Source organism: Mus caroli, unplaced genomic scaffold (assembly GCF_978045245.1).
Source record: "Mus caroli unplaced genomic scaffold, Mus_caroli_1 scaffold_5, whole genome shotgun sequence".
NCBI classification, from domain to species: Eukaryota; Metazoa; Chordata; class Mammalia; order Rodentia; family Muridae; genus Mus; species Mus caroli.
The window spans coordinates 151,263,070-151,286,324 of record NW_028227260.1 but is presented as its reverse complement, the minus strand read 5'-3'; the positions used below and the strand labels follow the sequence as shown (position 1 = coordinate 151,286,324).

Genomic DNA, 23,255 nt, shown 5'->3' with positions numbered 1-23,255 from the left:
AAGAGAAGAAAATCCTGTGTCTTCTTTTAACTATAGTTTTCCTTCTTCCCTCCATTTTAAAATCTCTCTGAATAGTCACTTAAGAATTTTGTCTCTTTTCTTTTCTTTTCTTTTCTTTTCTTTTCTTTTCTTTTCTTTTCTTCTTTTCATTTTGGTTTTTCGAGACAAGGTTTCTCTGTGTAGCCCTGACTGTCCTGGAACTCACTCTGTAGACCAGACTGGCCTCAAACTCAGAAATCTGCCTGCCTCTGCCTCCCAAGTGCTGGGATTAAAGGCATGTGCCACCACTGCCTGACAAGATTTTTTTCTGTTTCTTAATTTATTTTGAATTTCTTTTTTTCCCCCTCACTCATTGTCCTGGACAACTGGGAAACTTCCTTGCCACTTTTAGGCACTGTGGTTAAAATTTTGCCAGTTTCCTTTGTAAGAAAGGCTACTTCATGGATCCATGGATGGAAATCAGTTTTTGGTCCATAGACTCATCTTCTACCTCTGAAAGTATATTAAAGTTCCAGTGCCAGTGGCTTGAAATATAGCTCGGCTAGTAGGATGTTTGTGAAACATGAGCAAGCTCTTGAGCTCAATCCTCAGCACTGTATAAACTGGGCATGCTGGTACATGTTGGTCATCAGAGCTCGTGGGAGGTAAAGGCAGGACAGTTAATAATTCAAGGTCATCCTTTGATACTTAGTAAGTTTGAGGCCAGCCTATGCTATATGAGACCCTGAATTAAAAAACAAACAAAAAAAGAAATAGAGTAAAATTCTAGCCCCCAGATCTATTGCTTCTCAAGCTTTTTCACCTTAAGAGCCATAGACACTGAGAAATTGCTACATTTTTGTTCAGGGTAATATAAAGTAAACATAGTCTGTCCTGTCTCTCATGCTAAATTCCATAAAATCTAGACAGAATTCAGGGAGCCGTTACTGGAAAAGTCTAGAAGTAGAGAATGGATTGAGCAGGAAGATAAATATCATAGTATCATGGAATTTTTCATTGTGTTTACCACTTTAAAATTCTTGGCAATCTATAACCCAAAAGTATATGCTAAAAATTTTAACATGCTAATGGAAAAATTAGCAAAGGCCAAAATAAATATAAGAATATATTAACTTCATTTATTAGAATACCAACATAATAATGTCAATGCTTCCCAAATTGATGTATGTTTAACACAATTCTAATGAAAATCCAAACAATATTTTCTATCACCTTTGACAAATGATTACCAATATTTGTATGAAAGAATGACAACAAAAATAAGACCATTTTTTAAAAAAAATAAAGTCAAAATATTCATACTACCTGATTTTAAGATTTAATTTGGATGTGAAATATCCTCAACAGGATCATGTTTGAATCTTTGCTCTCTAGCTGGGGGATGCTCTTAAGCATTGAGGATGGGGGCTTAGCTGGAGAAAGTGAGCCACTGGTGGGGGCAGGAGGTAAGTCTTCAGGAGTTGTAGCCTGACTCTGCTTTTTTCTTTGCTGATCCTAATCAACCAAGATATGAAGAAGTTTGCACACACTCCCACTGCCATCTTCCCAGTCATTCTGTACTGTTTCTGCTCCAACTGTGAGCCAAAATAAGTCTTTCCTCTTGTAAGTTGTCTCTTGTTAGGAATTTGGATACAGCAACAGAAAGAAAGAAAGAAAGAAAGAAAGAAAGAAAGAAAGAAAGAAAGAAAGAAAGAAAGAAAGAAAGAAAGAAGAGAGAGAGAGAGAGAGAGAGAGAGAGAGAGAGAAATCACTATGAAGTTAAACAAACCAAGACAGTGTTGTACTGACAAAAGAACACATGTAATGATTAACGCAGAATAGAGTCCAGAAAGACCCACACCAATGGTAATTTGATCTTTGATGAAGATACAAATGCAATTTAGTGGAGAAAAAAAATGGTCTCTTCAACAAATGATTTTGGCACAACCAAATTATTTTATACAAAACAAAACTATTAACTCTCTGGCTCTTACAGTCTTTCTGCCTCCTCTTCCACAAAGTTCCCTGGGCACTAAGGGGAGGGATTTAATGTAGACATCCCATTAGGGCCGTGTTTTCCAAGGTGTCTCACTCTCTGTGTGATGCTTATCTGTGGGCCTCTCTATTTGTCCTCATCTGCTGTAAGAGGAAGCTTCTCTGATGATGGCTGAGAAAGACACTGATCTGAGTGTAGCAGAATGCCATTAGGACTCATTTTATCACCACAGGAATTTTTGCTTTTAAGGCCCTCTAAATCAAAATGACCAAAGCTCATATGAACTCACAAGACTACACAGCGCCTACACAGGTCTGTACCAGATCCTCTGCTATATGTCATATGCCATGGCTTCCAGTTTCGTGTTTTTATGGGATTCTTGAGCACGCAGTCAAGTGAGCCTTTGATTCCTATGCCTTCTCTTGGGCTATTGTTCTTCTGTCTGTCTCACCCAACTTTGATGTCATATTTTGTTGTATTTTATTATATTTTACTTTGTTATATATCTTTAATTGACATTAACCTTCAACCTTAACCCCATGTCTTACACACAATTAATTCAAAATCAATGGGATACCTAAATATAGAACATAAAACTATGAAACTTTCCACAGCAAACAAAGGACAAACACTGCAGTAACCTGATGTTAGATGAGCTAAAACTGACTTTCTCAAAACCTATGATTCTGCAAAAGACATTGTTTAGAGAATACAGAAGCTGAAGACAGGAAAAAAAAAAGTTTCAAATCGTACACCTGACTGAAGGCATATTTGTAGCATACGTTAGCAACACTTACAGCATAACAGTAAGACAACTAAAATTTCACTCAAATCTGGCCAGAGGACTTGAAGACTCTTGTGAACAAAGAGGGCATGTGTGTGTATATCACTACACACACTGACTAAAATGATGAGAATTAAAAATATGGACCCAAACCAACTGGCAGCAATATGGCAGAGCCACCAGAGCACTGACAGGCTTTTCAGAGTGCAAGATGATAAAGCTGCTTTGGATGACAATTTCAAATTCCTCACAAAGTTAAACATATGCTTACCATATGATCTAGCAATCCTCCCCCTGGGCATTTCCCTCCAGGAAATAGTCACATGAGACAAACGAAAATGGTCACCATAGTTTTGTTTGTAATAGCACCAAAGCAGAAACAATCTAAATGGTCTGCAGTGGGTGAGTGGATAAGCAAACTGGTACTAGTCAGACACTGAGATGGGCAAACATAACAAACCGAATCTCAAAGGCAGTATGCTGAAGGAAAGAAGTATGTCTCAGAATGTTCCATATTCTGCAGTTCCATTTATGTAGCATGCGGAAACCTAGAACTGTAATGACAGAGAAGGTATTAGTGGTTTCAGGGCTTAGGGCAGAGGTATAACAAAGGAACAGCAAAATGTAGTCTTGCTTGGATAATAAAACATTTTTGGTTTGAACATGGCACACATGCCTGTAACCTCAGAATTCAGAAGGCTAAGTCAAAACAGTTTGAGGAAGCTGGGTGTGGTGGCACACGCCTTTAATCCCAGCACTCAGGAGGCAGAGGCAGGTGGATTTCTGAGTTCGAGGCTAGCCTGGTCTACAAAGTGAGTTCCAGGACAGCCAGGGCCATACAGAGAAACCCTGTCTCGAAAAACCAACAAAACAAAACAAAACAAAAAAAAAAAAAAAAAACAGTTTGAGGAGAGTCTCGGCTATGTAATGAGACACTGTATTAAAACAAAACAAGAAAGAACAGGAGAAAGGAAAAGGAAATAAGGTATGGAAGAGAAGAAGGAGAGAAGATAAAAGGAAAGGAGGAGAAGGAGGGAAGAAAAGAGAAAGGAAGGAAAGAGCCTCTTTATTTTATTGTAGTGATAGTTACATGAACCTATACAAGGATTAATTTGTCAAACTGTATACCAACAAAGTCAGAATTTACCATGTCAATTTTAAAAAAAAAAATGAAAGGTTATTGAACAGTCTAAAGATCTTTTCTTTTTGTGGGTTATATCTACTGATATTTTCCATCCTACAAGTTGAAAGTAATAACAACTTCCAATTTTATTTCATTAATTCATTTAAAAATGATCATACCAGAAAGACATCGTACATTATATAAGTGTTTTTAGAGAAATTAATTGTGGCTCAGAAGTAAGCAAAAACTTTAATTCCATTGTTTTGCAAAGCTCTTTTTTATCTGGCTCAATAGAAGACAGCTGGATGCTCACATCTGCTTCTACATACAATCCTTTATAATATTATTGGTCATTTAGCCTCAGCAAAACTCCTCTGAGCGCTTGATTGAGAGAATGATAAGAGTGTTGTTGTAACAGTAGCTTTGACTCCATGCATTTTCAGGAGGAGTTTGTGGTCTTGCAGAGGTTCCAAAAGTCCCTTTTCGTGATCGTTTCAAATGTATTCCAAATCTGATGCCCATCTGAAGCAGTTCAGCTTCACTTCAGATTTTCTGAACAAACTTCTGCTATCTTTCTTCTTTATCCCTGGAAGTACGGTCTCCCTTTCTTGATTTTGAAGGAGGATAGACCTATTACCTCAAACTTGTGTATTTGACATGGAATGTGTGACTCCTCACAACAGCCTTATCTACTTTTTATCTGTTGTAGTTTGTCTGTTACCATGGTGATTTTGGTAATCTTCAATTTGCTTGTATGCTTTCCTCCTGCCTTTTCCTTGTGGTTTCCATCTTTTTTTTAAATTATGTTTTTGTTTGGCTATTATAGCTTTGTAATTTATTTTTCTTCTCCTGTTTGTTCTGAGATTTATAAATGTGACTTCTGAATATGTCAGTGTCTTATCTGAACCTTAAATGAACCCCTACAATCTCACATTGGACCCTCCTAAAGAGCCATCATGTATCTGTTGCATTTGATGCCTCCAATATTTCCAGTGTTTCCTGGAGAAGAGCCTCCCCTTATCTATGCTTGGGTTGCTATCTCTTTTCCTCATTTCCCACAGGTTGTATGCGTGGTCCTTGAACTGCTTCCTTTTCGATTACCATTCATAATTTGGTGGGCTGGGTATCTGTCTTAGATATTGCTATTGCTGTGAAGAAACACCATGACCAGGGCAACTCTTATAAAGGACAACATTTAATTGGAGCTGGCTTACAGGTTCAGAGGTTCAGTCCATTATCATCTCTGTGGGAAGCATGGTGATGTACAGGCAGACATGGTGCTGGAGGAAGAGCTAAGAGTTCTACATCCAGACCCGCAGTCAGCAGGTCTGGCTTGAGCATCTGACACCTCAATGCCTATGCCCACTTGTGCCTTGTGCCACTTACAGTTTGTTTTCTGCTTCCCATTTGTCTTTGAAGATGTAAGCTCTCAGCTTTCTGCTACAGAAGCCATGCCTGCTGCTTGCTGCCCTGCTTCTCCACCATGATTGATTCATAACCCTCTGGAACTCCAGTCCAAATAGACTCTTCTATAAGGTGCCATTGTTGTGTTTTATCAAAACTAAAGAAAAGGAACTGTCTTAGGGTTTCTATTCCTGCACAAAAGATCATGATCAAGAAGCAAGTTGGGGAGGAAAGGGTTATTCAGTTTACACTTCCACATTGCTGTTCATCACCAAAGGAAGTCAGGACAAGAACTCACACAGGGCAGGAACTTGGAGTCAGGAGCTGATGCAGAGGCCATGGAGGGATGCTGCTTACTGGCCTGCTTCCCCTGGCTTGCTCATCTTCCTTTCATATAGAACCAGAACTATCAGCCCAGGGGTGGCACAATGGGCTAGTCCCCCTGCCCCCCAATCACTAGTTGAGAAAATGCCTTACAGATGGATCTCATGGAGGCATTTCCTCAAGGGAGGCTCCTTTCTTTGTGATAACTCAAGCTTGTGTCAAGTTGAAACACAAGACCAGCCAGTACAGGCACTAATACAGCTACCAAGGGCAGGGGTGCAGGTGCCAGCCTTCTGACTGGATGGCATGGTAATGAAAAAGTGTATTGTCCTTAATTTGAAATCATTTTAAAATAATAATGAAAACTATTAAGAGTTGATCTGGATTTTATTATCAGCAAGCACCAGAAATCCTAAACAATATCTATCAAAATGATTCTACTCTCAAAAGAAATGCTCTATTGCCTCCATTCCCATGCTGCCTGAGCCACTGATTAAATCAGATCCATCTAATTCAAGCCCTTGATGCCATACCTCATGAGGAGTCATCCAGTTTTTTCTGGGATTTTTGTATTCATTTGGGGTGGAAGGATGAGCAAGAGACTCAACTAAGCTGTTCCATAGACAAATTTACTTCATTTTTCTGTTTCAGACCAACTTCTTATTCTTATCAATGGTCGAATTCTATCTAGGCCTATACTTGTACGATGACTCCAACCTCCTTGTACCTGTTTTTCCTAGTCCTGGGCTTCTTCCTCTCCCACATCAGCTCCCTGAAGGCAAAGGTTTTCACCTTTGTTGTTTACTGCTAGATACCTAGAATCATGTATAATATCTGACACATAATGGGTTCATTTATCTGCCCTTCTATCCAGCAATTGATCATACATTTTTTTCTGTCTTACCACATAGTGATTCTCAACAAATAGAATTATATGCAGCATTATGAATAAGTTATGTGTCCCAAATATGGCATGGAATCATTACAGATACACTGAGGTCATTTGGGCTGTGAAGAAGTGCACTATACAGACAGATGATGGAAAACTAGCTTCTAATCTTTGATATCCTTGTACTCCAAAGATTGTCACACTACATTGGATAAATCAGAAAAGTAATAACTGGTGAGGTGGAGGCTCAGGTACACAGATTAGGTGACTTATTGAAAGTAAAGCTGTTTATTTTCATTTAAGTATGTGGACAGACATACCAGATGTACATATATAGTTCATATAACAAAAACCACACTTTAAAAATAGGTAATGCACTCACGTGTGATAGTGTCATTTCATGGTTACTCTTATACACTTTGCTTTTGGCAATTAATATATTTTGTAAATTATTTTATATTAGTGACAGAGTCTTCTCATTTTTAACAGCTGCATTTTAGTGCCATAAGTTATTAGGCAGTCCTTTACTGAAAGAAATTTTGGTTGTTTCCAGTGTTTTAATAACTTCATGTATGTGCAAAGATGTATCTACAGAAGCTTATCTACATCTGGGCAATGAATAACTGGAAGATAAATTCCTAGAAATTGTACATTTTATTTCTTTTCTTCTTTTTCCTTCACATTTTAAAGAGAGGGTTGTTGTGAGCATGTTGGTTTCTTTTTTAAAAAAAAAACCAACAAATATCATAATATGTTTTATTTTAATCCCAGGTGTGGGATACAGGGCTGCTTCAGATTGTCCACAGCACCTAACTATGATTTGCCTCGTACTCTAGCAGGGCTATGATTTTTCCAGCTGCAGCTAGTTTTCTGCAAGAGTGTGCTTGAAATTTTGGGGACTCCTGGAGAGGGTATATAAATGCTTGGGCCCCGAGAGGAGTGCAGCTGCTGCTCTACCTGCTGCTGCTGCTCCACCTGCTGCTGCTGCTCCACCTGCTGCTGCTGCTCCACCTGCTGCTGCTGCTGGCTGATGATTGCTGGTTGTTGTTGCAGTTTGTCAAGTAGTTGTGCACAAAGAGACAACAAGAAGAAATTAGATAGCCTGACACAAAGATCAAACTTGCGCCAAAGAACTTAACATCCAGAATCAGCAGGAAGTAGTCTAATGATATCACTGCCCCTTTCCCCTCTAGGCTTCCCTCTTGCCTACCTAGTGCTGGGGGTGGGGAGGGGTTGAGAAAATGGAATAGGGATGGAAAATGGTGGTAGAATAAGGAACTCATAAAGTAGCCAAAGGTCAGGTTACAGAGGGTCTCAATCTGTACCACAGGGGCCTGGAACTCTTGATTCTCCTTCCTCAGCTTCTTGTTTTTTAAAAAAGATTTATTTATTTATTTATTTATTTATTTATTTATTTATTTATTTAATGTGTACACTGTCACTGTCTTTAGACACACTAGAAGAGGGCATCAGATCCCATGGTTGTGAGCCACCATGTGGTTGTTGGGAATTGGACTGGAAGAGCAGTCAATGCTCTTAACCAGCCTCCCTTCCTCAGCTTCTTCTTCTTTTCTTTTCTTTTTCTTTTTTTTTTTTTTTAGTTTATGTAATAAACATTTTCCTTTCTTTTTTATTGGATATTTTCTTCATTTACATTTCAAATGCTATCCCAAAAGTCCCCTATACCCTCCCCCCAACCCCCGCCCTGCTTCCCTACCCACTCAATCCCACTTCTTGGCCCTGACATTCCCCTGTACTGGGGCATATAAAGTTTGCATGACCAATGGTCCTCTCTTCCCAATAATGGCCGACTAGGCCATCTTCTGATACATATGCAGCTAGAGACACGAGCTCTGAGGGTACTGGTTAGTTCATATTGTTGTTCCACCTATAGGGTTGCAGATCCCTTTAGCTCCTTGGGTACTTTCTCTAACTCCTACATTGGGGGACCCTGTGTTCCATCCTATAGATGACTGTGAGCATCCACTTCTGTATTTGCCAGGCACTGGCATAGCCTCACATGAGACAGCTATATCAGGGTCCTTTCAGCAAAATCTTGCTGGCATAAGCAATAGTGTCTGCGTTTGGTAGCTGATTATGGGATGGATCCCTGGGTGGGGCAGTCTCTGGATGGTCCATCCTTTCGCCTTAGCTCTAAACTTTGTCCCTGCAACTCCTTCCACGGATATTTTATTCCCTATACTAGGGAGGAATGAGGTATCCAAGAGTTGGTCTTCCTTCTTGATTTTCTTGTGTTTTGGAAGTTGTATCTTGGGTATTCTAGGTTTCTGGGCTAATATCCACTTATCAGTGAGTGCATATCAAGTGACTTATTTTGTGATTGGGTTACCTCACTCAGGATGATAGCCTCCAGATACATCCATTTGCCCAAGAATTTCATAATTTCATTGTTTTTAACAGCTGAGTAGTACTCCATTATGTAAATGTACCACATTTTCTGTATCCATTCCTCTGTTGAGGGACATCTGGGTTCTTTCCAGCTTCTGGCTATTATAAATAAGGCTGCTATGAACATAGTGGAGCATGTGTCCTTATTACCAGTTCTTCCTCAGCTTCTTGAGCGCTGGAATTACAGGCCTATGCCACTGTGCCCAGGCCCAGGATTCCTCCTCAAAAGAGCACTTGGAATGGTGCCAGGAAGTACCTTAAAGAACATACATGTATCATTTCTTTGAATCTTCACAGTTCTTGGATAAAACTTGCTAGTATAGCCCACATTTTTATATTGAAATATAATTTATATACCACAAAACTCACACTTTTAGTATGTCCTTATGGTTGTGGAGAAATCAATACTGCTTCCAGAATATTATCACTACTCCCAAAGAAATTCTGTTTATTTCCAGTCACTCTTTGTGTGTGTGTGTTAACATAAATGGATGTTTTGCCTGCATGTATGTCTATGTACCATGTGTGTGCCTCATACATAGGAGACCAGAAGATGTTGTGAGATCCCCTGGAACTGGAGTTAAAGGCAGTTGTGAGCCAACAAGAAGGTGCTGAAATCAAACCCAGGTACTCTGGAACAGCAGCAAGTCCTCTTAATCACAGAACCATCTCTCCAGCAGTATTGCCAGACATTCTTATTTCCTCTCTGTCAATGTGAAGCAACTACTAGTATATAATTTGAAGCCTTTTGTATTTAACTCTTCACCAAACATGAAGTTCTCAGGATTTATTCCGGTTGTATCAGTATGTTGTCCTTGATATACCCATCATTCTGTTACATAGGTATAGCACATTATGTTTCCTTATTCATCAGTCATTTGGATTTTTCCCCACGTGTTGGATATTATGAATAAGGCTGCTATTAATGTTCACACATAAGTTTTGTGTGAGTATATGTTTTTGTTTCTCTTGGGAATATACCTAGAAGTCAACTTGCTAGACCATATGGTAACTCCATGTTTAACACTTTGAGGAAATGACAAGCTGTTTGCTAAGCAGATGTTCTCTATATATTCCTACTGCCAATGGATGAGGATTCTAATTTTTTCTTATCATTTCATTTTTTGTTCATGACTGGTTTGTGTTAAGTATATTTCTGAATTTGTTGTGGTAATAACATGTTCCCCTTTACTATATTAATACTGTACATTATATTGACTTATTTCCATATCATTTTTGTAGCAATGATTTTTGAGCCCAGGGTCTTGTGCATACCAGGCAATCAGTCTCTGATATTCACAACTCGAACTAACTTTGCATCAAAGAATAAATCCCATTTAGCTGCAGTACACATTCCTTTTAATATGCTGCCTCTCTAAGTACTACTATTTTGTTGAAGATTTTTACATGTATTATTTTTCTTTATTTCTAACTATTTATTCTTTGTGAGTTTCACGTCATGCACCCCGGTCCTGTTCATCTCCCAGTTCCCTCATATCTGCCCTACATCCTTGTAACCTCCTCCACAAAGTAAAACACACACTAACAACAAAACAAAGCATAGAAAACATCTCATCATGGAAGCTGTAGTGTGTCACAGTGTGTCCTACATTATGCCCCTCTGTCCACACATCTGCACTTGCAAATGTCCATTGCATGGCGTCCCCAGAACTGTGAAGTCACTTGTGCATGCAGCTTCTCTCTCTGCTTTCTTTCAACGTGGGCACTGTCTTTGGTTCTCTTGGGTATGCTTAGGTGTGAGCTTCAGGGAGTTTGCTTTGATATTTTTCTGTTTCTTGGTATTCCCTGTGCTTCTTGGATTTGTGATTTGTTGCCTGTTGCTGCTTTTGTATATCTGAGCCATCCGTGTTTTAGATAAGTCTTCTGCCTTTTCTTAGTGAGAGCTCTCTAGGGAGCCAGAATGAACAGGAGACAGACAATAGATATAAAGTTTGTTTACTGCCAGTTGGGGCTGAAATGACAAGAGGCTTCAAGTCCTTCAATGCCCTTATTTTAGTTTCCCTTCCTTGCTTTGGGATTTCTTTGCATATTGCTCCTCAGAGAGCATCTGTCCTGCAGTTCTTTCCATGTTAAGGCTGTGTAGGAGGCTAGCTGATGTGACAGTACAGTGCTGGGGAAGGCATTGGCCTATACTCTTCTGATTACATTTTATGCTCTTTGTGTGCTCGAGTCTTAACCACTGTGGCCTACATGAATGTTTCTGTCTTTTCTCAGGAATTTGAAGTATCTTCCATAATAACTGTCCCCCTTCGTGTGGCATTTTAACTTTATTTCCAATAAGTTTTCTCTGTTACAACTAGGGGATTATTCAAGAAGTGGGGTAGAAGTCATCTAAGATGACGTCTCTGCGTTATCCTATGATGAAGCTTCCTTGATCCAAAGGGTAGACTTCTGTTGTAGAGAAATACCTTGTATTAAATTATATACCTATTAGAGGCCCTATCGGGTTTTGTTGGGGTTTGGTTTGGTTTTGGTTGGTAGCCTATTTGCTTTTTTCCCAAGTTCACATTGCTGGCTAGTTTTATGCCAACTTAACACAAGCTACTTTTATTTTGCAACACAGAACCTCAATTGAGAAAATGTCCCTACCAAAATTGGCCTATGGGTAAGCTTATGGGGCATTTTCTTGATGATTTATGTGGGAGGGCCCAGTCCATTGTGGGTGATGCCATCCCTGCCTGGGCTGTTGGTCCTGGGTTCTATAAGAAAGCAGGCCGACATATTTATAATAGCCAGAAGCTGGAAAGAACCCAGATGTCCCTTAACAGAGGAATGGATACAGAAAATGTAGTACATTTACACAATGGAGTACTACTCAGCCATTAAAAACAATGATTTCATGAAATTCACAGGCAAATGGATGGAACTTGAGAATACCATCCTGAGTGAGGTGACTCTGTCACAAAGGAACAAACACAGTATGTACTCAATGATAAATGGATATTACCCAAAAGTTTGGAATACCCAAGATTCAATTCACAGACCATATGAAGTATTAAGAAGAAGGAAGACCAAAATGTGGATGCTTCAGTGCTTTTTAGAAGGGTGAACAAAACATTCACAGGAGAAAGTATGGAGACAAAGTGTGGAGCAGAGACTGAAGGAAAGGCCATCCAGGGACTGCCCCACCTGGGAATCCATCCCACATACAGCCACTAAATCCAGACGTTATTGTGGATGCTGGAAAGTGCTTGCTGATATAGCTGATATGGTTGTTTCCTGAGAGGCTTTGTCAGAGCCTGACAAATACAGAGGAGGAAACTCGCAGCCAACCACTGGACTAAGCTCGGAGGTCCTGACAGAGGAGTTGGAGAAGGGACTGAAGGAGCTGAGGGGGTTTGCAGTCCCATGGAAGGAGCAACAGTGTCAACAGGCCAGACCCCCCGGAGCTCCGGAGGACTGGACCACCAACCAAAGAATGCACATGGAGCAACCCATGGCTCTGGCCACATAGGTGGCAAATGGCCTGTTGAACATCAGTGGGAGGAGAGACCCTTGGGCTTGAGGGTGTTTGATGCCCCAGTGTAGGGGAATACCAGGGTGGGAGGATGGGAGTGGGTGGGTGAGGGAGCACCCTCATAGAGGCAGGGAGAGGGAGGATGGGATAGGGGGTTTCTGAAGAGGAGACCTGGAAAGGGGAAAACATTTGAATTGTAAATAAAGAAAATATCCAAGGGGGAAGAAAGAAAGACAGAGAGAGAGAGAGAGAGAGAGAGAGAGAGAGAGAGAGAGAGAGAGAGCAAGCAAGCAGGCTGAGCAAGCCATGGGGAACAAGCCAGTAAGCAGCACACACACATACACACACACACACACCATGGCCTCTGCATCAGCTCTTGCCTCCAGGCTTCTGCCCCAACTTCCCTAGTAAGATGATTTTAGTCATGGTGTTTTGTCACACTAATCAAAGTCCCAGACACCATGAAAACTAGGTAAGGTTATTGTAGGGAAAGTCTTTGAAAGTGTGGGGCTTCTGGAATTGTGGCCCCCACTGCCTGTCAGATGATCTCAGCTTTATGCAACTCCACACTTACTTTCCAGCAACTGTCCAAATTACCAGTCAAGTATATGGTCTTACCATTCATTTACAGATTCCACAATCTCCTGTTGCAGTTACACACATCTCGGGCACTGAATTTTTTTGGATCTGCCTTCTCCAGATTTCAGGATAAATTTTGCAAGTGATTTCTGCCATGATTTCAATTCTCTGCTAGGCTCCAGGTGAATCATTTCAGTTTACTCAATTCTCATGTTGTAGGGAACTTAGTGCTGATGTCTAAGTCTCTTACGTGTCAGAACTGAAAGCAGAGCTGTTTCATAGGTTCACATTAGTTTATCATTGCATTCCTCTTGGCTGCATGTGCCCTCTTGGGATCCCTTTACTATCATAATAGTGAAGTCTAGGGGTGGAGGAAAGGCTAACCAAAGCCTCATTAGGTTTGCTAGCATTAAGCTTTCCTGTGATTTCTTAAAATAAATAAAATGTCATCATAATATAGCATTCTCATATACACCACTAAGTTGTCTTGCCAGTATTTTTCACATTTTATTATTTATAAATGAAATTAGCGAAAATATTCTTGATACAGCTCTTACCCACTTTTGAAAAGATCACAGAATAGTTGCATCAGATGATGTGCAATGGTTTCCTTCAGTTTCCTGGAATAGCTTTTACACAGAAAGGTTTGGCAGATACCAATTTAGAAAACGTGTTTTTACAGTTCTAAGAAAGAGTGCGTTTACACTACTGATTTGATGTTTTAAAAATATTTGCCTTTTAGACTTCATGATTTTCAAGTTTTATAGTTATATTCTAAAAAAATTGTCCACATTACCAACTATTTTATACTTATTGGTAAACAAGTTGGCTGTAGTATTTTTTACAGCTATTTTTAGCTTTCTTGTTATGTCTCCATACTTTTCTCATGTGCCTTCCCCTCTGTTCTTTTATGGAGTCTAGAACTGTGCCCCTTGTCTATTCAGAAATCTGTCTTGTTTGTGTTGTGACTTTATCTGTTCCATTCGTGTGTGATCTCACAGGGATTATACTTCGTCTTCAGCTTTCATGAAGCTCCTGTATGGATTTCCTACCTTGTGAAATTACATTATTTAGTAATGAGCAGTACGTTAACTATTTCCTAGAAGTTTTGACTCCTGTATCTTCATCTGTTCTTAATAGTTTCTGTTTACATTGTGAGTTTTCCCTCAACCCAGTTGAGTTTCTAAAATATTAAAACATTAAGGAATTTTACTGTTGCTCTTTATTTCTAACTTAATCACAAATATGGTTAGGGAATTGTGAGAATGAAACCACTTCTGTGGTATTTGCTGAACTTTTCTTCATAACAAAGAATGTGCTCAATATCCCAGTGTGCTTGAGGGAAAATGTGTATTATTAACTCTTAGATACATAGAAAGTATGGGTGCTCAGACATACAATATAGGTAAATGCCCTCGAACAAATTGGTTTATGTACTCCAGTGGCCATCTTACCTGTCTGCTTACAAGCTTCCATCTAATAATTAGCCTGGAACTTTCTGTCCTCTCTGTGCTTTGTTGCCTTAAAGTGGTTTTGAGGGATTTTATCCAGCAATTTTCATTACTTTACTAGAAAGGTTGAATCAAATTACCAACTCTGCTTTTGCCAGCCACAAAAAGTCCCTTCTCTTAGATGCTTAAACATTCTTGACAATACAGTGCAACCTCAGGCAATATTCCTACTGTCTTTCAAACAATATGAGAACTTTAAAATGCTCCCAATATTAGCAATCTTCTATTGTCTGGCATGGTTTTGCACTCCAGTGTTTTTAGTGGCAGCTTGTTTTTATACTTTTATTCAGCATTCTTACTAGGTTGTTTTGTTGGGTTTTGTCTTTTTTTGTTTTTCAGGCTCTAGGCTAGTCTGGGACTCGCTATATAGCCAAGGCTAGCTTTGCAATCCTGATTCACCTGCCTCAGCCTCCCACATGCTGAAATGAGCTGCCACTACAACAGATATTGTTTGGTTTTGAGATGGAGTTTTGCTATTTTATCCAGGTTGGACTTTTAACCTCTGAGTTCCAGAAAATCCTTCAGCTTCAGCCTCCCAAGTAGTTGGGACATTTGGTGCATATCATCATAGCATTTTTGTTTTATATAGTTACTCAGTTTGCTTTCCTCACATTTATAGGTTTTTTTTTCTTCCCTGACCCTTGTCTCCCATTCACTCCTCTCACCTTTCCATTTCTCTCTATGTGAAGTGCAGCTCTCAGTATTTTCATGTGAGTCTGTTATTAGCTAAAGGTTCATAGCATTGGTTTTCTGAAATTGTACTTACTTCATTCATCAGTACTTCTTCTCCTTGTGCCAACTGGTGACTCATCTTCAGGGCACATCGTATCTTTGTGAGACCTGAATTTCCCACCGCACCCCACCCTTATGTTCTTTTCATCTATTCTAGTTTGAGAATTTCATATTTGAGCATCACACCTGCATTACTCTCACCACTCTTCCCCCTCCCAAATTCATGATCTCTTTTTAAAAAGAATGATTGTTTATATGTATATATGCACATATATGCACATAGTGTGTATATAGCCCATGATTTAGCTTTGCTCATATGTGCATGCATCCAGGGCTGAACACTTGAAATTGAACAAAATCTGTTGGACTTGGTCCCAGAAAGCAACCAATTCTCTTACTATTACTATTAACACATATTAAGTGTAGTAATTAATAGGTTTCACTGCAACATTTACATGTGTGCATATATCCTGCAGGGACTGTATGCTTACTGTTGCTTGTTTCTAAGCACATCTTCAGCAGATATTTATTTTTCTATGAAGCTTCTACATGGCCTGGTTTGTCAAAATGTATTGTTTGATTTTGCTTATGTTCTATATATTTTAATGTTTCAACATTTGGATCCCATAAGACACAGGGTGGGGGGGTGGTAAATTTAGACGTCCACATTCACAACATGACAGACCCAGGGATTTTCTTTGTCTTGGTTACTCAACATAGCACCAGCAATTACTTATTGTCTAACTCCCATTTAATGGACAAGCCAATCTACTAAAGGTTTCAACCTAAGATAGCAGCTGCAACTTTTCTTGCTTTGGTGGCATTGAAGCTGTGCTGCTGATACCTCTGTGAGCACTGACTCACAGCTCAAAGCATCTAGCCCCTAGGGTCTGATACCTGGAACTAAAACCATATTGCGTGGTTGCAGTGTTGCTGGCTTCTTTTTGTTTTTCTAGACATTTTACAGAAATTTAAATTTTCTTTCCAGTTCATCTCATGTTAATATGTGTTGGTACTGGGGGAGGTGCTATTCATATCATGGCAATGTTGCCAGAAGCCCTACTTCACACACATGATTTTGCACCTTTATAATTACACTTTTTCCTTATCAATTTTATCTACATAAAAAAAAAACACTTCTTTATGAGACAAAGAAGCAGCCCCCCTCCAGAAGCATCTAGATAACAGGCATATAAAATGTTGATCTCTGTAGGATGTTGGATTATATTCCAGAGCTACTAACCATGTAGTTCAACTATATCATTGTCCCAAGGTATAAATTTTCTGAGCACAGTGATTGGCAACCTTTAAACATTTTAGTAGCAGAGTCCTTTCCTCAAATATTCCTAGGAGCCCCCAAAATATAAAACAAAAGTAACTGCTGTGGTTGAAATGTGGTTGAGCTGTTTGGTCCTCGATTACTAAACCACTCCTCCCCCAACCCTTGTTTCCTAAGGTGTCCCCAAGAGCATCTTTGTAGAATCCTTAGGTTTCAAAGTACCACGAAGTAAAATCAAAAAGGCAAGATCAGTGGCTCCCAAAATGTGGTCTGAGAGTCAACATGACCATCACCTGGGAATGTGGCAGAAATGCATTCCCTACCTAGTAAACCTCAAACCCTCCGATTATGAGTGAGCCATCAGTTCATAACTATATAATTCTTGTGACTCTGACATGTGTTAGTTGGAGAGCTTATTATGCATAGCATCCTGTTCACTTATCAGGGAAAACTTGGTAATATTGTCCAAGAGTGATATTTCTGGATATTTACCCAAGCTTCTGCTGAAAGAGGGTGGGGGTACCTGAGTGATATTATAGATACCCCTGAAATCCAACTTCATAACAGCCTGGATTCCTTGGAATTGGTAAACTATACCAAACTATACTGAGCAAAAGAAGCCCCACATAAAAGATTTCATCCTGACCAATTAATTTTGCCTCCATACAAAGCCAGGCAATGCTGACCCACACCAAACAAAGTTAGGATTGGCAATTCCCAGTCACCAGCATACTCTGTTTCTCAACCTGAATGCTCTTTACAGGGATGTGTTCATTTTGCAGAAATTCATCATGTTCTAAATAATATGTGCATGTTGTCTGTTTAATGCACTCCAGCACAAAAACTGCTCAATACATGGGCAATTTGCAGGGGCTGTTAACTGTGAAATGACAGACTACTCTGAGTCCTGAGCTGCATACTGTCAAGAGGATCTGAGCCTTCACTCCTAGGTGTGAAATGTAAATTGGAGCAAGCAATTCCCAGCACTGGTTCTACCACAGTGACGACCTGTGGTGTATGGATGCCACTGTTTTCTGATTGGAAAGAGCTTTTAGTTGATAGCATCCTTTATGGGCCCTCACAGAGTATGGTGAGGCATTTACCAAAGTGACCTGCAGGCCAGAGTCAGTTCTAGCATCTGGCTATTCCAGGAAACTGGCAGTGACAAAACTCTGGAACTCCAATCAGATTACAGCCAAGAAACTGTAGAAAGAACATGTAATGGGTGTAATGTAGGACTGTATCCTGTGGTCCTTCATTGTCAGTTCTGTGGGTTACTAAACATCTTAGTCACAAGCAGCCATCTTTTACTTGTGTTCTTCTAGGGCCAGATCATATATACAGGAACCAATTCTTTCTGCAAATTATGATTGTATGTGGAAGCAAAGAATGAGCTTTACTGGATTTTGTACCTATGTGCTCACATAGAAATACCAGCTCAGGTAAAAATAACCCAGTTGTGTTTCATAGCTCAATAGGTCACAAGGCAGTTTATTTTTCGCCATCTTGCAGAACATTCTTCCTTATTCTGTGTACTCTGTCCAGATAGCTGCTTAAGATGTAGTTATTTCTCTCCCCTACACTACCACTACCTGTGTACTCAACATGAGAACATTAGTGAATATGCCTGAGTGTTACCTTCTGATCCACTTGGCACCCCCAATTGTGAAGATGTCTGGTCATGTGTCAGGCATGCCCATGCCTGAATCTCAGTTTGGACTCCAGGCTAATACATACCTGCTGAAAAGATGCTGTTCTGGGTCCCACAGTGGCATGATTTAAAAGTGTTCCCTGGACCACCATCATATTTCCATGACTCAGCTCGGGGGTTAGTAATGAGCAAAGACATAGGACTAGGTGTTGCAGTGGGACAGTTGGTCTGTTGCTGAAGGACAGGGTGTTGGTTGTTGTTTTTCAGACACAGATGTGAGGTATGGCCAGGAAGTACCAGCCATAGATGCCTTGGTGGTCTGTGCCTTCTACCAAAGGAACAAGGAGTTCAGCTTCACTGCTCATCAATCAGTGGATTCCACTTACAACTATTCCTGAGTGCAGGACATTTACATGAATGCTTCTATATCAGAAAAACCTCAAAATGAGGAACTTTCTGTTAAAGAATGTGTATGCTGTAAGACAAGGGCTGTGGAAATGTTCCTGGTTGAAGGAGACTGAAGGTACTTGACAAACCCTTAACACCTTACCCTAGACCAGATCCTATGATGGGAGAAATGATATTCAGGATATTTAGTGGTCAAGGGAGAAACATGGCTTTAAAATGACAGATTAAACATTGTAAAAATGTTCACTTGTGCCGGGCACTGGTGGCACACACCTTTAATCACAGCACTTAGGAGGCAGAGGCAGGCGGATTTCTGAGTTCAAGGTCAGCCTGGTCTACAGAGTGAGTTCCAGGAAAGCCAGGGCTACACAGAGAAACCCTGTCTCAAAAAAAAAAAAATGTTCTCTTGTCTAAAGTTTCACATGGTGATATATGGAACATGTCTATTCTTAGGAAATGCCCATTGAAGTGTTTTGGCACAAAGGGTCCTGAAATATGTACTTTATCCATATTGGGTTTGTACACACACACACACACACATAAATGCACATATGAGATGATCAAGGGTATGTTAATGGGAGGAGTGCAAAAGGGTGTTTTTATTATTTTTATACATTTTCTGTGAGTTTGAATTTGTTTCCAAATTAAACACTTGGAAATGTTAAAGGACAATTTCTGTGCAAGCAGTCAAAATCTGCTGGCACACATCTGAGTGAATTCTTCACATGGCAGATATGAAGAATGGGGACATAGCTGTGTCTTCCTCAACAGGGCTACCAATCCCATCCCCCCAGATTGGCCAAATAACTGACCAAATGGTATCTGAAACTGTCCATTTATCTCCCCATCCTAAAAAAACAAAACAAAAAAAAAAAACCCCAAACAACAGCAAACCATGTTCTTCTGAGGACTGTGGTGCTAAAAACATTTGGATAATGGAAGGAAGGAGTATGTTCCATCCATCCATCCATCCATCCATCCATCCATCCATCCATCCAGTAAATATTTTAAGTACCTGCTCATTATATGCCAAGAACTATGTGCCAGGAGCTGAAGATGTAACCCAGGATCCAAAAGAAAACGCTGCTCCTGCTTTCACAAGGACTCTGATGTGCTAGGGGATACATCTCAGTGGCAGAGTGCTTGCCTAGCATATGCAAGGCCCTGGGTTCAATCCCTATATCAAAATAAACAAAAATTATGAGATCAATGGATTCTACCCACAGCCATCTAAGTCTCTATTTCCAAATGAGTTGGCCACTAAGTAAACTTGGGAAGCTGTTGGGAACCCCACCCCTTCTATTAGAGACAACGGATCCAATGCCCATGCATCTGATCCACATTGAGCTGACTCCCAGGACTTTCCAGGGCTGAGGAAAGGATGCACGGAGTTTTCCCTATCCCTAGGTGTTCCCATCTGTTTCAGCTTACCTCTCTGCAGGCTGCTCTGTCCAGTGGAGCAAGCCATTCTGCCAGCATCGCTAAGCTGATGGAGCCCTGAATTGTGGAAGTCTTCTGATCTCTGCTTGCTGGTAAATACTGAAGCTACGCTCACAATGCTTTCTGAAGGCAAAACAAAACACCCCAAACCACCAAACACTATTGGGTGGATGCCTGAGTCATTAAAACAATGGCATTGTCTTTCTAAAGGGACAAAATGTGATAGTTGTGCTCCTCTGCCCCCAATCAATCTGAGGTATGACACTGATTATGGTGGCCTATACACAACAGTGGGGTCCACTGCCCTGGGAAGAGTTAAGATTGATCTTGTTTATGACTGCATGTGACATGGTGGTGTCATTTCTGTCCACAGGTCTCAGGTGGGATTGGTATTCACCTCCGATACATTCTGGCCCAGTCCAAATAAAATTCAGATTCAGAGCCAACAAACAGTTTACTGAGTCTCTACAAAGTTTCAAGCCTTTGACTTTGACACATTGTATATCATTTATCTTTAACAACGACCCTTTAAGGTAGGAATTATCTGCATGATACAGATGAGAAAAGAATCACAAAGAGGTTCACTGATTTGCTCAAGTATATCATACAGCTTAAAAAAAATACACACACACACATAAACACACACACATACACACACACCTACACTGTCAGCTGAGGCCTGTCCTTGTTAATTGCTTATCTTACAGCATTTCTAGCCCTCTCTACTTTTGGAGCAACTGCTGCTCCCCTTCCATAAGCCCGGTTATTTCTTCTTTCGCTAGCCCAGGTGAGCTTTCTTGTTTTTAATACTGCATTTTATAGCACAAAAATCACGAATACAAAGAAACTGGCAAAGGTGTTTGTCAATGAGATATCCTGGTCTCCTCCATGTCTCTGCTTTCATCCCCATGTACACAATGGGCTACATTTTAAGAAACTTTTTCAGTACCCTCCCCCCACAAACATGTGGCTGTTACATGATTGGTCAATTGAAGCTGAAACACCCATGGAGAAAGATGTTTTACGGTTACAAGAGCACACACACACCCCAACACCACCCCCCTCCCCCCTACACCTTCCCACACAATCTTTTGGAGGAATATAGGATATGAACCAGTGTCACAATTTCCCTGCTCTGCCTACCCTTCCCCATCCAGAACATTCCTGCCACTTAATTTCCTTCACATGACTGCTTAGACTAGAGCCTCTTCTCCCTCCCCTCCTATTTATTTCTCTTCTGATCAGGACTTTTTGGGACACTGGATACTGTTCAATTCTTACTCGGCAAGGCCCATCAGCCTCAGTCACATAAATCAATTAAATCTCGATGCCTGGTGTAGTACTAGTGTCATCTTCCATTCTAGGTAGGCCTGTGTGGTGCTTCAGTAGGCTTGTGGAGTCATTTCTTTCACCTTTTCTGGCTCAGGTTCCAGGACCTGTTTGTGATAGAACAGTAAATACCCTTCACTGTCCAGCACATCCTTAATACTGGCCTTGGTGATTACGGCATCATCACACTTGAACCACTGGTCCCTGTGGTGCCGAATGAAGCTGGTGTAGTGGCCACTCTCCAAGGTTCCTTGGTGATTAACCACAGCAAACAAGGAATACTTATTCTCGTTGTTCCCACTATTGGTTGGGAGCTGCAACTGTCCATTCATCCGGGTCTCTTTACTTGACGCCATAAATGGTGTCATATCCAGCTCCAGAGGAAAGGAAATGTAAGTAGTGATCTTGCGCCTCTGTTTTGCTGAGTGTTCAAACCGTTTGAAATGAAAGCAGGCAACTACTGGTAACTTCTTCATAGTGAGCTGTTTGGTAGATTCTTGGTAGCTTTGGCAACTACCACACTTGATTTTGGCACTACTTCCTAAGTGCTCTGGCCTTGTAAACCTTCGCAAGCAGTCCGTGAGGGTGGTGATGCCTGGGATGTGGCTTTCGCCATTCAAGCTGCTCTCCCTCCCAGGGCTCATGGGCCAGAAGGATGTGCAAGAGCCAGGCAAGTCCAGACTAATGTCCCAGCATGGGTCTATAGTGGTGGAGACACCATGGCAGGCTTGACAGGTGACATCAGACTGCAGGCCACCTGTGAAGATTTGGTCTATGATGCAGTTACAGTGGTTGGGGTTGCTGGCCACCTTGCCAACATCGTCACCTTTGCAGTGCCTGTGCAGGACATCTAGCGCAGCGATGAGGAACTCGTGGGCATCCTGTTGCCTGTACCCTGCTAGATGACGAGCGTGTATCCACACCAGGTGCAGTAACTTATAGGGCACATGAGGAGATGGGTTTCCAGAATACAGCTCCCGAAAGAGCGAAGACATCTCACAGACCAGACACAACTCAGGGCTGGGCATTTCACACCGGTGCCTGTCAGAGAGAAAGAAATCTCTCAGTATTGGCGTATGGGTCAAGGCCTGGACAATGCAGTTCATAAAACACGTGTTGCCAAGATTAATTAGTCCTCGTAAGCCGATGGTAAAGCTGGAGGCGATCCTTCTTCTCCGTGGGTTGTGCCCCAGAAGTTCTAGCTCAGGTTTGGTCGTTTCCCAGGTGGGATATTTCTCCCCAAGGCCGGGCACTGAACACTGTTGCTGAGAAACCTCTGTCGAGGTGGACGCTTGTAATTTCAAGGCTTCTCCTTGCTCTTCTTTGGCAATTTGCTCAATGTCTATGTCATACACATAGTCTTTACACATGAAGCAGTATATGCCTCCATAATAAAGATCTACCGCTAAGTTGTGCTGTTTTGTCTCAGCGTGCTCGTGGATGTGTTTCTCTGTGAAGCAGCCAAAGAAGACGCAGGAAAGGCAAGAGTGGAGTCTGTTTAAATGGGTGCCACACACATGGCAGACGCACGACTTTGCCTTGCTTTTCCTGGTCTCTGGGGTTCCACACCACACGAAGCACTGGTAGATAACCCGCAATTCCTGCCTCCAGTTCTCTCCCACCTTAAAGCTGTTCACGTGGGAACAACCTGGTGGCCCCACAGCAAAATCCACATCCAGGCATCCGCCCCCAGGACCACGCCGGGGCCGGGGCCGGGGTGGGGGCCGTGGCCTAGGCTGCGGCGGGGTACGAAGCCTAGTCTGGGGCCGGGGCCGGGGTCGGCGGCGCGGGGCACGACTGCGACGCGGAGAGGGATCAGGGGGGCGCGGAGGGTCGGAGGGAAGGGTGGGGGGAGGAACCTCGTCGCCGCTGCCGCCAACACCGCTCTGCGCTGGGTTCTCATCCTTCGGCTCCTTCTCGGGCTGCCTCTCAGGCTCAGG

General features: G+C 41.3%; 1 protein-coding gene across 1 annotated transcript; it reads right to left on the bottom strand.

Annotated features, from left to right (window-relative positions):
- Nucleotides 1–20,212: 20,212 nt before the first annotated feature.
- Nucleotides 20,213–22,935, bottom strand: Usp27x (ubiquitin specific peptidase 27 X-linked). The gene has a single exon (XM_021153713.3). The coding sequence runs from the start codon at nucleotides 22,683–22,685 to the stop codon at nucleotides 21,369–21,371; it is 1,317 nt and encodes a 438-aa protein (XP_021009372.1). The 5' UTR covers nucleotides 22,686–22,935; the 3' UTR covers nucleotides 20,213–21,368.
- Between the last annotated feature and the right edge of the window lie 320 nt (nucleotides 22,936–23,255).